At 37.8% G+C, this 16,455-nt stretch overlaps 1 protein-coding gene across 3 annotated transcripts in view; it reads left to right on the top strand.

The window, feature by feature from the left end:
* mlip (muscular LMNA-interacting protein) overlaps positions 1-15,668 on the top strand; it is a 37,200-nt gene extending 21,532 nt beyond the window's left edge. The window contains exons 9-12 of one of the 3 annotated variants that reach the window (XM_087850252.1): positions 380-427; positions 1,552-1,614; positions 1,729-1,854; positions 14,373-15,668. In XM_087850252.1, the coding sequence (XP_087706378.1) occupies positions 380-427; positions 1,552-1,614; positions 1,729-1,854; positions 14,373-14,594 (459 nt within the window). In that variant the 3' untranslated portion in view covers positions 14,595-15,668. The other 2 variants (XM_087850254.1, XM_087850253.1) reach the window with 2 other exon arrangements.
* Positions 15,669-16,455: the final 787 nt, after the last annotated feature.

The following is a 16,455-nucleotide window of genomic DNA, read 5'->3' on the forward strand; positions in this document are numbered from 1 at the left end:
GTGTGTGTGAGTGTGTGTGTGTGTGAGAAAATGTCATCCATGGGACGTGTGCTCTTAAGCTAGATGCTTGTGTAAACTCAGCAGGGGGGAAAGTATGCATGAGAACATAAATTTTTCAATCGCTAACAAGAGAAACTGTGTTGTGTAACAAGAAAACATGTTAAATTCAAGTCTGAAAAAATAAAGACACGCGTTCTGGAGAGACCATGATTCATGTTCTCCAAGGACTTCTTTTGATCATCTTTTCATTAATTGCTTTTCTAAAAAGTGACCATCACAGTTACAAACGAATGAGTCGTTTGATGATTCTTTTTTTTTTCAATTTTCCCTGACATGCAGCTTGTGTCATTCAGTTTCTGTTATTCTTCTTCATTTCCAGCCAAAAAACTCATCATTTTCAAAATCATTGGGACGTGAAACCAAATATGTGAGTAGAGGTCAGGTAGTTTTGCACGTTGAATTAAAGGCAAATGCTTTCTGTTTTTCTCAGCTTTTACCCCACAGGATAAAAAACCTGCTGCTGACGGTGCTTATTCTCAGTGTTGTTCAGATGCTTTTATTTGCTCTTTGAATATTATAAAATAGAACTTGACAAATTTCAACCAGCTTCAAAAAACTTATAGAATAGTTCACAATGGGAATTATGGGTGGCACAGTGGTGCAGTGATTAATGTCACCTCACAGCACAGAATTTGAATCCGAGATTACATGTTTTCCCTGTGCCTACAGTGCGTGGGTTCCCTCTGCTTCCTCCTACAGTCCACAGACATGCATGTTGGGCTCTCTATTGATTCTAAATGGGCTGTAAGGTGTGCTCTTGTACTAGGACAGCAGGGATAGACTCCATCCTCTCGGTCTGTGTTTGTACTGAGCTTCTGACAGATTTCACAGTTCACCAGGAACACGGGTCATTTATAAAGTAGCTTACTGCATAAGTATGCACGTATAAGAGGTTCAAAACAGCGTGCTATCATGTGTTGAAGCTACTTCATCTCATAGCAACAGTTTATTAGCAAGCTCAGAAATAAAACCTTATTCCTGGGTTCATTAAACTCCAATTTAAAACTTAATTTTCCTCCATCCAATCCATCCAATCACTTCCGCTTATCCTTGTCAGGGTCGCGGGGGGCGCTGGAGCCTATCCCAGCTGTCATAGGGCGAGAGGCGGGGTACACCCTGGACAGGTCGCCAGTCTGTCTCAGGGCCAACACACAGGGACAGACAACCATTCACACTCACATTCATTCGCACATTCACACTTAATTTTCCTCTAAATTGTATATCTTCTTGCATGAACAGAATAACTTTGTTATTTTGAGGAAGAATAATTAATCTGATTTAAAACCAGATGTTTATGTATTTATGCTATCATAAAAACTCAAAAATAAATTACTTCTCTCAGTTGTGTATGTTTTCTCTCTGATGGCAAATATCATAATTAATTGAAAGAGAAGAAGGCGGGAGTGCTTTTGGTTATCAGTGTTTAACTTTTGTGAGAGGCATTAGTAATTGTGTTAATATTGATTTTTTTCCTCTAACTTATTTATTCAGGCATCTTTATGCAGCTTGCACCCATCTGCCGACGTGGAGAGAAAGCTGCTGGGTCGCAAACAGGTACACATTCTTTATTTGATCACGCTCCTTCATCTGCTGAATTAGGAGAATTTATGAGCTGCTTATCAGAATGAATTCCTTTATGCTGTCAAATGTCTGAATTGTATTATCCAGACAAAACCTGGGGTCATTCGCCCGATGACGGCCATTCCAAGACTGACAATAGAGGATAAAGATGAATTTCATCCAAAGCCCTTCAGGCAGTTTGCCAGCAAGCAGACCTCAACTGACAAGAAAAGGGTAAGCTTGTGGCATTCAATCAGTTTTTAATTTAAGTGATAACAAGACTTTGCAGTCTGCACAATCCTCTTTATTGACTTGAAATGTGTCTCGTTGGTGCCAGTTGCACTGAACTGCAACTGTCAGACTCACAGTAAAAATAAACTTCCAGAAACTACTCAAACTATATTCCAATCTCCATATCATGGATTGCATGGATACTTTTTTTTTTCCACCAAAGCATTCAGTACATTTATAGTACAGAATATACATCCATCAGGCATAATATTATAGTCACTGACAGGTGATTATTTCTTTATTGTGGGAAGTGGTTGGGATATATTAGGGAGCGTGGAGTGAACATTTTCTTCTTAAAGCAGGAAAAATGAGCAAGCATAAGGATTGAGCGAGTTTGAAAAGGGCCAAACTGTGATGCTAGATGACTGGGTCAGAGTTTTCCCAGTCTGCAGTGGTCAGTACTGTATCTGTTGAAGGTGGTCTAAGGAGGGAACAGTTGTGAACCAGCAACAAGGTCATGGGTGGCCAAGGCTCAGGGATGCACGCGGGGAGTAAATATGGAACAGAAGAGCTACTGTAACTCAAATTGTCAAAAAAATGTAATGCTGATTCTAAAAGAAAGGTGTCGGGACAAACAGTGCATCGCAGTTTATTGCGTATGGGATAGCTGTAGACACCATGCGGATGGCCCAGTGGGTGTGGCACCACAATGAAATCTGGGTAAAAAAGCAAACCAGTGGAGGCCATGTGATGCTTTGGGTAAGCTCTAATAGGAAGTCTTGGGTCGTGCCATCCATATGGATGTTACTTTGATGCTTAGCACCAAGCATTGTTGCAGACCACCCTTTCAAGCAAACAGTGTATTCTGAATGGCTGTGGCCTCTTTCAGCAGAATTGCTCCCTGCCACAAAGCAAAAATGGTTCAGAAATGGTTTGAGGAGCACAACAACGTTTGAGGTGTTTACCTCTGCGGGATGTGCTAGGCAAACAAGTTCAATCCATGGAAGTGCCACCTCTCAACTTACGAGACTTAAAGGATCTGTTTCTAACATCTTGGTACCACAGCACACCATTCAGGGGTTGAGCGGAGCCCATGCCTTGACCGGTCAGCAAATGAGGGACCAACATGATATTAGGCAGATGGTCGCAATGCTACAACTGACTGGTGGAAATTTCTAGATTCACCATAATATAAAATCACTTCAAACATACAAGAAGACAAAAAGTTTTAGAAAAAAAGACTATTCTGGTAAAACTTCTGAACTTCACCGTATCCTATCTCTCGCCCTTCGTTTCCCTGAAGACACAAGGTAATTTGTCTAAAAGCTCTTACCAATTTTCCTTATGCTGAGAAAAAGACAACAAACTTGAACACCTTTGCCTCTATTATCAGTGTAGATACCTGTTCTTGTCTTCCTTTGTTGTTTGTTTTTTCATACATACAAAGATATTTGTAATGTTTCCCTTCATCGTTCTGTCATCACCCGGTCTTGTCAGATTCTCTTAGAGGATGAGTCCCTTTCCTTCACGAGCCACTGAGCTTTGGACTTGTGTCCAAACTGTCTCTTTCTCACATTAAAGAAAAGTGAAGTGATGCAGAAAGCGGTAACTGCTTCACTCAGCATCATGCTGGACGCCCAGAAAGCCATCTTTTTAGTAAAGTGATTTTGCAAAAGAAATTCACTTTTTTGTTTAAAAAGTATTGTGGAAAAAACATTACAGGAGAAAACATAATTAGCTTGAATGTATCTAACAGGAAAGACTGTGGGGGAACATGTTTAGATATTACTGGAGCATGGATAACATCACACGTCTGAACTCTGACCTCCTGTAGCTAGTAAACTACAAAAATTAACTAGAAATGTATCCAAAAGCAAAACACAATTAAATAAGAATAGTCTTTAAAGATTTTCCCAACGATTCAGAAAAATGTAAGTTTTATAACTACTTTTAGATCGCAACATTTTGGCACAAAAAACATTTTAATGAGGGCTTTTTTGTTTTAAAATATACCCCTTTATATTGTCACACATTAGGAAGCTTCATTCTGTAAGCATTCCAGGGTGGCGACTTTAACCTAATCTCCACCTAAAAGTTGATGACTCCACACTGTATTTTCTGTGCAATTATTCCTTTAATGGTCGCTTAACTTTAAAACATAACGATGGGTCATAATTTCTGCCTGCACAAATGGCTTATGACCCACGGCCTCTAAGGGCTGGAGTAACAGCTGTTAAAATATGCAGACGGGGGGCAGCAAGAGTCATATTCACCATCCGGCCTTATGCTGTTTATACAACTGCTGCCATTTAACATGCTGGTGTTGTTTACCCATACAAACACCCACATGCTGCAGCAGATTGTGAAGAAAAAAAGGTAAATGACCTGTATTTGTATAACGCTTTACTAGTCCCTAAGGAACCCAAAGCACTTTACACAACCAGTCATCCACCCATTCACACACACATTCACACACTGGTGATGGCAAGCTACGTTGTAGCCACAGCCACCCTGGGGCGCACTGACAGAGGCGAGGTCAAAAAAGGTCAAATATGTGTAATAAAATATTAATTTCTTCTTACGTTTAGGTGTGGGACTTGGAAGGAAGTGTTTCACTTTTTGATTGTTCCTGCAATTATGTCACTGCAGCTGCAGTCAGAAGGCTCCAGCCACCAGTAAAACAAGCAAACAAGAAAAACATCACTGTATATAAAACTCAGCCATTAGCACATTTGAAGAAAAAAAACAACAAACTTTTTTGTTTAATTAGTACTTCCATTGAAGCATTGTCTAGAAGGCTACAGGCGGTCCAGCGTGACAGATTCATCCAGTTATTCTAATGGTGTACTGTGTTGGTACAAAAATAGGATGTTGCTGTCTGCCACAATACTTTTGACAGGGTGCCTTTTTGGTCAATTTCAGCTGTCATGTTTTGAAGACTTGTGGCAACAACAAGCCGTTGCGTCAGTCCGTATTTATTGCCACATAACAAAGGCAATTTCTGTGACTATTTTCAGGAGGTCTGGCTAGCATTTATGATTAGAAGTGTGCAGTTGAACAAATTATTATATCAGCAAATTGTGAAAAATGAAACATTTGACATTTGAAAATGCTACTCATAGACCAGATTTATTGTATTCATAAAGAGAATAAAGATGCTTTCTTATTGTCACGCAGAGAGGTGTAGTGTGGAAAACAGCAGACATCACTCTTACTTGACTGAGCAGCAAACAATGTTAGTTTAATGTTAGAAGCTTTCTAACACGTATGCATTCCTATTTGAATCTGGTCACCAGAGTTGTTATATTGTCATAATTTGAATTAGGATTACATTTTTGATTTTTGATTTGAGTTTAGTGTCAGTCATTTTCCAAATACAAAAAATAATAATAAAATAAATCTATTTTTGCAACAGAGTTTATTACAGATGTCAACAAAAAGAAAACAACAAAGAAGAATTTTATCCAATGTGAAATGGAGACACAAAAATCACAAACTGAAGTAAAACTACAGGAGGAAAAAGACCCACTTAGAATGTCAACAAATGGTTCTGACTAATAACACTACATTACTACATTAAACTACAAAATGACATTAATTTATACAGAGAAAGTATACACAATTGAGAATGTTAACAATATAAATTAAAAAAAATTGTTAATTGTAATAAATGAGATAAAATGCATGATTAAATTTACTACGTGTTTAATTATTTGGAAAGTTTGTGGATGATAATTAGAGCATACTAATATGCAGCAATGTGAAATAGAAAGTTTTCACATGGCTCTCTATAATCCCATGAAAAACTAAGCAGAACCCATGATTTAGTAGCTACTAAAACCATCTTTAGCAGAAATAATTTGACTTAATTATTTTTTGTATGATTTGTCAGTCTCTCACACTATTGTAAAGGAATTTCTACCTGTTGTTTACAATGTTGCTTCAGTTCATCGAGATTTGTTAGCATTCGTCTGGAGGTCAGGACTTTGACTGCATAATTGCCAAACCTGGATTCTTTTCAGGCTCTATGATATAGATTTGCTGTTGTGCTTGGTATCATTGTCCTGTTGTATGACTCAGTTTGGCCCAAGGTTTAGCTATCAGACCGATGACCTCAGAATATTTTGGTATACAAAGGAGTTCACGGTCGACTCAATGACTGCAGGATGCCTAGATCCTGTGGCTGCAAAACAAGCCAAAATCATCATCGCTCCATCACCGTGCTTGACAGTTGACTGAAGGTGTTTGTGCTGATATGTTTGCTTTTCACCAACTATGCATTCTGGCTAAACTCTATTTTGCACTAGTTTGGTGTTTTGTTAAATTTTACTTTGCAAACCTAAACCGTGATGCCATTATTTTATTCAATTCAATAAAACTTTATTGATCCCAAAGGTTGACACCGAAGGAAATTGGGTTAAAATTGGCTGTCGACCTTTGCCATTGCCATCTTACCCTCCGACCATACGTACATTACACAACATCACATGGGGAAGACAGGTCAGAGAGGTATAACAATGGAAAATGCACAACATGAAGTAAGACGAGGAGAAAAAAGGACTCCCCCCAGGCTGAGCGCCAACAGGGAGATCAGTTTGAGAACAGAAAAAAAAAACACCTCAGGACATAGCACATGAATCATCACATCTCACAACGTAGAAGACGTAAGCTTCGAAGGCGTTTGGGGGGTGAGTGTAGGTCTGTGTCAGTATTTTAGGGAGAGAATAAGGGTTTTACTGGCAACCCTTCCTAACAAGAAATGCCTATTCAGTCTTCTAACTGTACTGTCAAGAGCTTCAATGTTTAACATGCTAACAGAGACCTGCATAGCCTAAATTATAGCTCTTAGGTTTTTTGCAATTTCTTTGAGTATGTCTGAACTTTGTATGAGTTTGTTGGGAGGTCCACTCCTGGGAACACTGTGGTACTGTGTTAACACACCTGAATACTTCAGATCAGAAAACTGACAGAATCTCTGCTTTTATAGAAGTGCTCACACTTGCTAATGATCAGTCAATCAGATTAATCTGATTAGCAGCACCTGGCTGCTACTTACCTTCTCAATTCCTATGGAAAAAGTGAAAGTCCTTAGTCTTTCACAGGACTTCATAGAGTCCTTTAAAAACTTTGTTCTTCACATAACTGCAAAGCTGGTACAGAGTAGGTGTTTTTGCAAACTTAAAAACTTAAATTCAGTCTCACCTTACTTGCATAATATGAAGTATGCATGTAGAAAACATATTCTTACATCAGGCTGCAGAAGTTCATATAACAGCAGGGGAAAAACTTTTTTTTTTTTTTTTTTTTTTTGGGGGGGGGGGGGGTGTCTCAGTTTAAGTCCAATTTTCAGGCAGATAGGTAGGGTTTTTTTTCCTATTTGCTTCAAGGCATTCAACAAACAAACTTTTGAGTAAGAAACTTGGGAACATATCTGGTAATTAAAAATAGTGACCTCCTTCGCTGCAGCCATCTGTTTAGCCTTCACATGTAAGATTATTCAGATAGTCAGATACACAAAATAAATTACTGCTGTTCAATAATTTCACATGTTTTTGGCTCCACTAATAAATGTCACACCCTGTGAATGTTGATGATTATGTAACTTCTCTGGCTTTGGATTCCATCCATCCTTTTCCACTTATCCAATTCAGGATTGCAGAGGGGCTGAAGCCTGTCCCAGCTGTGACAGAGCAAGAGGCAGGGTACACCCTGGACAGGACGCCAGCCACTGCAGGGCTGGAGAATGACAACTAAATTACCTAATTTTGAAGATACAATCAAATAGTTCTTGCCTAAAGGTACCATGGAGGCTGGATGCATCAGGGATTGAACCACTGACTTTCCAGTTAATAGAGCGAGGCACCCAGAACAGAAATCTTAAAACATACATCATTTGTAATTTTAGTAGCTTCCTCAAAGAGTTTCAAACACAGCACAAGTCAGAAAAAAGGTGCATAAGAAAATTTAAATGTTGAAAGCCAGGAGATGATTAATCGCTGCTAAGATTACAACCACTTGCAGTTCTGCAACTGGTTGTAATCTCTGCATGATGCTCATTATTACTGATCTGCTGCTGTCCTTTCACAATTCCTGCTTCTTTGCCTGTCTGCTTTCTTTCTTAATCCTAATTGTGTCAGCTTGTCAGATCTCAATTGACGTCACTGTATATGTATATTTCATATCCAAGTTATATGCATCAAACCAGCTTCATGTGGAATTGCTTCACAGCGCTCCCTGGGAAATTTTATCCTGCTTTGATTTAACTGGGGCAGATTTTAAATGCCAAATGCAAAAACCAACCAAATTCTGTACGGCATTATGTCTGTTTGGTTTCCTGTAAACCCATCGCATCGAAGCAAATTTAATATTACAATCGCAGCCACAGCCTTAGATCAGCATCATCATAATGTCAGAATGAAAGTACAAAAGATGTGAGTGTTGCATTTGCCAAGAAGAACTATTGAAAGAGTGAGTATTTGACTGACAGAAGAAAACCAAATACGACGGCCAAAAGTCAGTTTTTCAATTTGAGAGGCAAAAAGATTTCAGATTAGCTCCTTGACAGATACTTATGTGGTTATATTTAAAAAACAAAAAACAGACTGAGGAAACTGCACAAAAAAAGAAAGAATACTGCAAAACAACAAGCATTGTCAAACCTTTCTAAAAAAGAAAGATCAGTTAAATGTTTCAGTGACAATTCATAGTGTGCCTAAAACAATATGTGTATTAAACAAACAATAGCACTTACCCCAAAGAGCAAGGGCTATACTAAAACTTTAATGCTTCATGATGTTGTTATCACAACATGCTGTTGGCCTGTTGTTATTACAATATGATTACATCAACCTGTCATGGTGTCATTGTGATGTTGTAATGATGTTGTGATGTTTTGAAAAAAAATAAAAATTGTGTCAACAACTGAATAAGTGTTAACATCCCTACTAAATATCATTGTCTGGTTAAAAGCAAGCAGTTTAACTCCAAAACTATCCTCACTCACAAGTATTGACGTGCTTAAAGGTAAAAGTGTCCTGTCAGACCATTTTTATTTGATATCATTAAAGGTGACGCTATAGAGCTGTGTTGTTGGTGAGTGTATAAATATACATGTACTCAATGTACATCAAGAAATGCAGCAGTGCAATGCAGTTACAAAGACTGGTAGCTGGTAAATATACATGCAACATACAACAAAAAAAGTACAGCTTTTATAAGGGAACACATTTAACGTTGACATTAGACCTTAATGCACAAAGTGCATTAGTTAAACATTAAGTAAACACAATGTAGTTCAGGACAGGTCTCCTTCAAATCGGTATAAAAACAGAGATGAAGACAGTTAGGTGCTGTGAGTTTAAACACAGATGTATCAAATGTGTTTGCTTTAACCGCCCTGGCAGAGGAGATGTGACTCGCTATGTCAAAACACAACAAAAGATTTGAAACAGATCACTGTGCTGTGTTTGATCATGATGATTCCATCTGACTCCAGTTTCTTAATCTACCTTTTATGATGCCCTTGGTTTGTCTGTGCAGGTGAGAAATACTAAAGAGCAACATCGTGCGGAACATCAACCCTGTGGAGGTCCAGGAACCCTTGTTACCCTTACTCTGATCTGAACATAATGTTTTGGAGAAGTCTGGAAAAGGTTAAATAATTCTGATTTGGCATTACCAACCGCCATGAGTTGCACCAGTGCAGTGTGGGTGAAGTAAAGAAAAATTGCGGTTTCAGTAGTGACAGAGTTCGAAGGAGACCTTCAGAACATCATAAGAATTGTCTGTGCTCCCAACACATTCCTCAGGCTGCCACACAGACAGGTTCCTGCTGGGTCTTTGAAGGCTCACAAAACAGTGAAATAGTAAAAGCCAAAAACTCTGAGTGATGATAGATACAGTAGTGCACCTCATGAAATGAATTATACAGATGTCTGAGAGTACCTTCCCACAGATGTGAGATCTGAAATCGAGCAGCACAGTGATGGAGAGGTCAGCAGTGTCACGTCACAGCAAGACAGTTCCCAGCAATGGTCTTTATGTGCAACATTTGCCTGTGCCTGCTTGGGTTTCTGTCTTCCTCCCACAGTCTAAAGGCATGCATGTTAGATAAATTGGTGATTCTAAGTTAGCCCTCTTGGACTGTATAGAATAAAGTGTTGCATGCGCTCGTTACATGGCGAGTATATTACATTTGCTCCTGCATGCACCCACAATGTAACTAAATAATCTAAAAATAAATAAATTAGAATCCAGCCATTGAGCTAACTGTGTCATGCTAAGAAAGAGCAAGCACACCAGTGCAGAGTCAAAGGCAGGCTTGAAACTTAAAAAAATCATTTATTGAAGGTCTATATCAATCTGTGAAAGTGAGAACAGATATCAAGGAAAATTAATACCGGGGACAAAGATTGGGCGAACGGTATGACACGACTAGGCTAAGGGGAGACAGCATAATGGGTGGGAAAGACAGTGGGAGCAAATCAGAAATAGGTAGACTAGGGAAGTAAATTTAACACAATGCACACCGAGACAAGAGACTAGCACAAAGTATAAGTAATACTGAAACTTCAACTAAGACACGCCACATTTACACGGGCAGAAAATAAACACGGTTACAGAACAGAGAGAACAGATAGACATTATGACAAGACTGAGGTAACAATAGGATCACTAACAACACCAACTAAATATTACAAGGCCAAGAAGAAGAACCAGAGTATAAACAAAGACTACAGACTACGAACTTGATTTGAGCCTATAAGTAGACATAAACCAAAGGTAAACAAACACAGAGACAAAGGCTGAATGCACAGAGATGAGACACCGGAGAGGATGAAGAACCAAGGTATGTAAAAAAATAAACCCACAACAAACAAAACTTAGAAGCAATAAGAAAATAACATTAAACTCGAAAGACTAAACGCCACCAAAACTAGAATATCAATTATTTTCACAAACTCAAAAATAAATCCAAACCACCAAAACTCAAAAACACATGGTCAGAGAACCTAAAATCCTCACAAACTGACTTCAAACTAAATGAAAAGTAACTGAGATTGAAAGAAAAGAGTGCGTGGGAGGTGGGGAACTATAAAGGCTCCTGGGTTGCCGTTTCAGAGAGTCTAGGGAAACATGTGCGGATCCCACACAAAGTCTCCTACTACCACTTTAATTGCACTAGTTTGCCATGAATTAATAGGGATATTATAGATGTTAGTTATGGAGGTGTTTCTGGTATATACTATAGCAGTGAAGGCAGCTGTAACTTAAGGTAAGACAGATTGTAAGGCCAAAAACAAATGTGCTAAAAGCTAAAAAAAAAAACAACCCACACTTTCTCTGACCTCTGAAACATTAATTAAGGATTGATCATCCATTCATTAATATCAGGTAGGCTGTTTATACATTTTAAATCGATCTGTATTTCAAATTTTCATGAAACCATGAAATATTTAAAATATCAAAGGTTTAAAAATGCCCCAAATCACATCATTTAAATTACTGTAGCACAGGGTTAATTGCTATGTTATGTTAAAGCATTGATGACTTGCTTACACTTGTTAAGGAATATATAAATACGTGTGAATGTTGTCGATAAAAAGGAAAACTTAGACATATTTTCGGATATGAAGCACAATTTTTGAATGCATGGTTGGTAGTCCTGGCATTTTTCTGTTGTTCATCTTGTTTGACAGTGTAATGATCCTGCATGAAAAATGATGAAAAATGATGTTTTTCCTGTAATGAGACAACATAAAATTCAACACTCAGTATTGAACAATTAGACTGACTTTTACACCTCTGACACCAAACAGTCTCTTTCCTGAAAATTCAGACACAAAACTTACAAAGCTACAAATCTTTTTAGATTGTGTTTATTGAGGATAATGATGTTGGTTTTTCAGTATGCATATAATATGTGCCCATATAGAAAAGAAATGTTTTAATAAACTTAAAGATTAATCAAGCAAACAATATCTCTGATAAGCATGGAAGTGATTACTTTATATTTCATATAAAACAAACATTGATTTTTATAGGTACTCTGAAAAAAGTTGGTTTTTTTGATAGATATTTCTCCATAGGCATGGATTTATGTGATCACACATCATAATACGTCAGCTACCCAGGAGTGAATTTTATAGAATGTGTTGCTATTTTGTTTGTTTTTTTAAAGAAAGGGTAAGAATATAGACATTGATTTAATGTCTGTCCTTTTAGCAGAAAAAAGAACTAGTCAGACTGCACTGGAGAGAAGAAGCAGTGGGTGGTAGCTAGTCAATACAGAAGAGGTAAATCTTTCAACAGCTCCAAATTTGTCTCATTTAGATTCTTGTTTTTGTAAACCAGAGAAACAGCACTGAGTAAAGGCAGTTCTTTTGATCAAAATCACCTTTAACACAAAAACTGCTTTGAAATTGCTGTCTTATTATTCAAGGTTTTTTTTGCGTATTTCCAAAAACACAAGTTACAACATGTATTTATGAAAACTTCCAACCGAGAATCACCTTTGATGGTATAGATACTGGCTGACTATTTCCCCCTGCATCCAGCCTGTATGATGCACAGCGTGACTGAGGCTCTGCACTAAATACAGAGCAAAAAATAATTTTTTATAGATTTTTTCATGCAGCTTCTCGGTCAATCAGAGGATTTCCAAACGTTGGAGATTCTCTTGAAGATGGAAATCAATAGATTTTTAAATAGTTCTGTCACCACAAAAATGTTAGCAGAAGCACAAGTGATGTGCATATACAGTAGACCTTCAAAGGTCTTTATGCAATTTGCTGGGATTTATGCACAGGTCTCTTAAGTTCCCGCCACTGCATTTCATTCGGGTAGAAGTGTTGCAACACCTTGATGCATGACCTACCATCCTTGTCAGTTGATACAATCTTCAATCTTCTTCTTGTACCTTCATGAACTTGAAAACCGAACATGATGACAGTGGCCTGCAGGAGTCTGAGATGTAGCTCTTGGGTTTTTTGCAGTTTCTCTGAGCGTTGAACTGTCTGACCTTGGGAGGGATTTGCTGAGATATCTGCTCCTGAGAAGATTGTGGCATTGAGTTAGCACATATCTTAAAGCTGCAGACACGAAAACGGTCAAACCTCTGTTTTTATATAGATGTTCACATTTGCTGATGATCGGTTAATCAAGTGAATTTGATTAGCAATACCTGGCTTACCCTCCCAATTTTCACACGACTGCATGAACTTTCTTGTTAACATAACCTATATTTTCCCAGAATGGAAATCCTGTTTAATAGGAGGTTAAACAATATTTATTATTGAAAAGTTATTCAAATATTAATAGAGAGGATATAATACCAGACAGCTTGCTTCATAAAGTGTCTGAAGACATGATGATTCTCACCCAAACTTCATGTTCTTATTCCCACCTTGCTGTCTTCTGCTTTGCTGAAATATTTTCTCAGCTTTAGGGATTTTCATAGTGAATTGTTTCAGAAATTAAGCACATATTTAAACTTCAACAAATGTGTGCACGGTAAATGTAGCTGTCAGGTTGCTATTGTGTGCTAAATTAAACTATGAAATGTACAAATATATACAATTGTTGGAATTTGCATAAAATATTTGTATATGATATAGATATTAACACTCACAGTGCCATGAGCAATGTTCCTGTTTATCAAGGTTAGTCCACTTGTCTAGGAGCAAATAGGGAACGTACAAAGATACATATATATGAACACTACGATCATTATAGCATGACATCAGACTTCATTATAGTAGATATGATACTAGGTTTCTTTAAGTGATGTTGACTTATTTTAAAGTAGGGATCAGTTCATTCTCCATTTGAAACAAGCTGTTCTTGTTATTCTTTAAAGCCAGTCTCTCTAAAATTTGCAAACAAAAGGTTTATGGAGCAAATGGGTTGGGCTTACATATCCATCGCCTGAGCTGTGACAAGTTTGAAACAGACAGTTCAGAACAGTAGGACGTTTTTGCCTAAATCCACCGACCTCATGTTTTGAAACTGTGCACACGCCATTATACCGGTAATTATAAGTAGCAGAATATGAAGGAACAATAGGTGCACTCTCATGCCTCAATAGTGTACAATCTTCTTTTTGAGAGACATATTTGTTGACAAAACAGGAAATTGTAATAATACATCAGCACAAACACCAATGTTCAAACATTTCCAAATGTGTCATATTTTGGCAAGTAAATTAGCTCAGGTGATTTAATATAAATTATTTATTTTTGTAGAACTACAGACAATATACCGGAGCATCTGACCAGGAGTCAACATTCAGTACAGGGAGATATCTGTCAGTTAGAATTAATCACACAATGAATATTAATGCAGGAACAAAACCCAAGTGAAGTATCAAGAAGCTTCACAGTGGGATGAAATTAGGCTCAAGGGGGGAAAGTCTAAATTGAAACTGACAACTGAAAAGTGCAGAAAATTGCAAAGCCTGTAATTGCTCATATAGGCCATTCAGGACATTAAAATGAAAAGCACTGTATTCTCATCTATTTCAGGTGGAAAACAAACATCCCGACGAGGTGGGGAAAGATTCACACACAGGTACAAAGGGCAAAATGTTGAGAGAGGAGAGGAAGGCTGAGAGAAGAAGTCCATTCTCACTATGTGATCTGCACATTAAAGAGCCTGACGAGCAGCTCAGTCGCTACGGGAAAGGTGCTTCAGCAAGTTTCAGCTCCACCGAGAGGCATATGGAAGCTTTTGAAGCTCATATTTAAAACAGTGAAAACTCTTATTGAATTTCTGATAAGCCTCACTCGGCATATAAAAAACATCACATCTAAAGGATGAAAAATTATATTTCATTTTTATCTATACAGGTAAATCTCATTGAGACACAAGGTCTCATTTTCAGGAGCAATCTTTATTTTACCTTTCAAGAATGATAAAAAAAAAAATTACATCTCCATATGATTGTTTACAGTAAATAACACTGGTTTAGTATTCCTTACAGAGACCTTAAATCTGTGTGCAATTGACCCTTTGCTGCTTTCCTGATCCTCTGATCTTGTTCTTTCCACAGCGCGTGTGCAGCTGATAATTAAGTGCTTGCAGATTAACCACCAAACAACACGCCTTTAATTTCAGACATAGTGGAGAAAAATAGTGACCTGATTACTCATGTAATTAAGCTACATGCTCCTAGCTCTAACCAAAGTATTTTAACCAAATTTTAATAGAAAGCTAAACTTAAATATATAAAAAAATAAATCATGCAAATAATGCAGACACTTTGTTGTTGTATTGCACCACTGAGCTACAGTATAACCGATCTTGTAAGTATGATAGGGAAGGGTGTTGTGTCATGGTTGACTCGGTAAATAACATGCAAACATCCTATTGGTCCTATTTTATTCAGCATGTTGATAGGAGTGCAGTGCTATGTCATAACGTACTGACTACAGGAGACATCCTTAAATCTAGTTAAAAGCTCACAGAGCTGCTAAGATTTACCGTAAAGTTGGAACTCGTAGCATTCTGGATTACAGTTGTGAAATATGTGACAGTTGCAGGTTTTTTTGTTACTTACATCATCAGCCATTAAACTCTTTAATTGTAGAGAATGAAGTTTATCGAAACGTCACCTGAATCCATCAAATAATCAAGAGCTTGACTGATCAGCAGTGCCTAGATTAGCGAATGGTCAATTGCTGTTTTGCAGCTGTTCAATTTACCAACGGGCTGCATTAAATTAATGCAAATTATGTAACTCACTGGGAAGAAAATATTTTATTATTTCTAATTCGTTTATGAAAAATTGTAACGTTTAATAAAGAAGCTCTCTATTTTGATGTGTGTTTGATTTCTCTATGCTTTGGTCATGTGAGACTTTCTATGAAAATGACTAATGGCTAATGATGTGAAACTCTGGTTAACTCTGGGTGGCTGTGGCTACAATGTAGCTTGCCATCACCAGTGTGTGAATGTGTGTGTGAATGGGTGGATGACTGGATATGTAAAGCGATTTGGGGTCCTTAGGGACTAGTAAAGCGCTATATAAATACAGGCCATTTACCATTTAACAACAACACCACAACCACCACCATCATCAATAACAAGCACATGGGCTAGGAGCTTTAAGAGAGAAAGTAGGAAGAGTTTTCATTTCCAAAGTGTAAGTCTTTTTATGGATCCAAGCAAACATATCAACACACAATCAAATGTTATCTACTCTATATAAACATCTTGAACCTTGAATAGCTCAGGGCTGTTTTCGGCATGTCATTCATCTCATCTGCTGCCAATTTAGAATCACCAGTTAACATAACATGCCTTTGGATGGATGTCATCATGTGACTCTGACCGGACCGAAAGAGCAGAGTCGAGCGACAGTACTTATGGAGACATTTATAGAATGATTGAGGGTGAAGTTGAGAAAGAAACTTCAGTTCAGGCAAGTTCACATGGGTGTTAGGGAAGAGGATAGGTTATTGTCTATTCCAGAAGGTGAGATAAGCGTAATTGGAACTGGAGTTGAGTGATCTGATGTTTTTGCACTGTGGAGGTTGAGTGGGGAAGGAGCACTGGGTTGGCAGACATAGTTCTAAGATTTTCAGGTGGATAGAAGCAGGCATTTTC

Source organism: Neolamprologus brichardi, chromosome 13 (genome assembly GCF_056152115.1).
Source record: "Neolamprologus brichardi isolate AB-2024 chromosome 13, ASM5615211v1, whole genome shotgun sequence".
Classification (NCBI taxonomy): Eukaryota; Metazoa; Chordata; class Actinopteri; order Cichliformes; family Cichlidae; genus Neolamprologus; species Neolamprologus brichardi.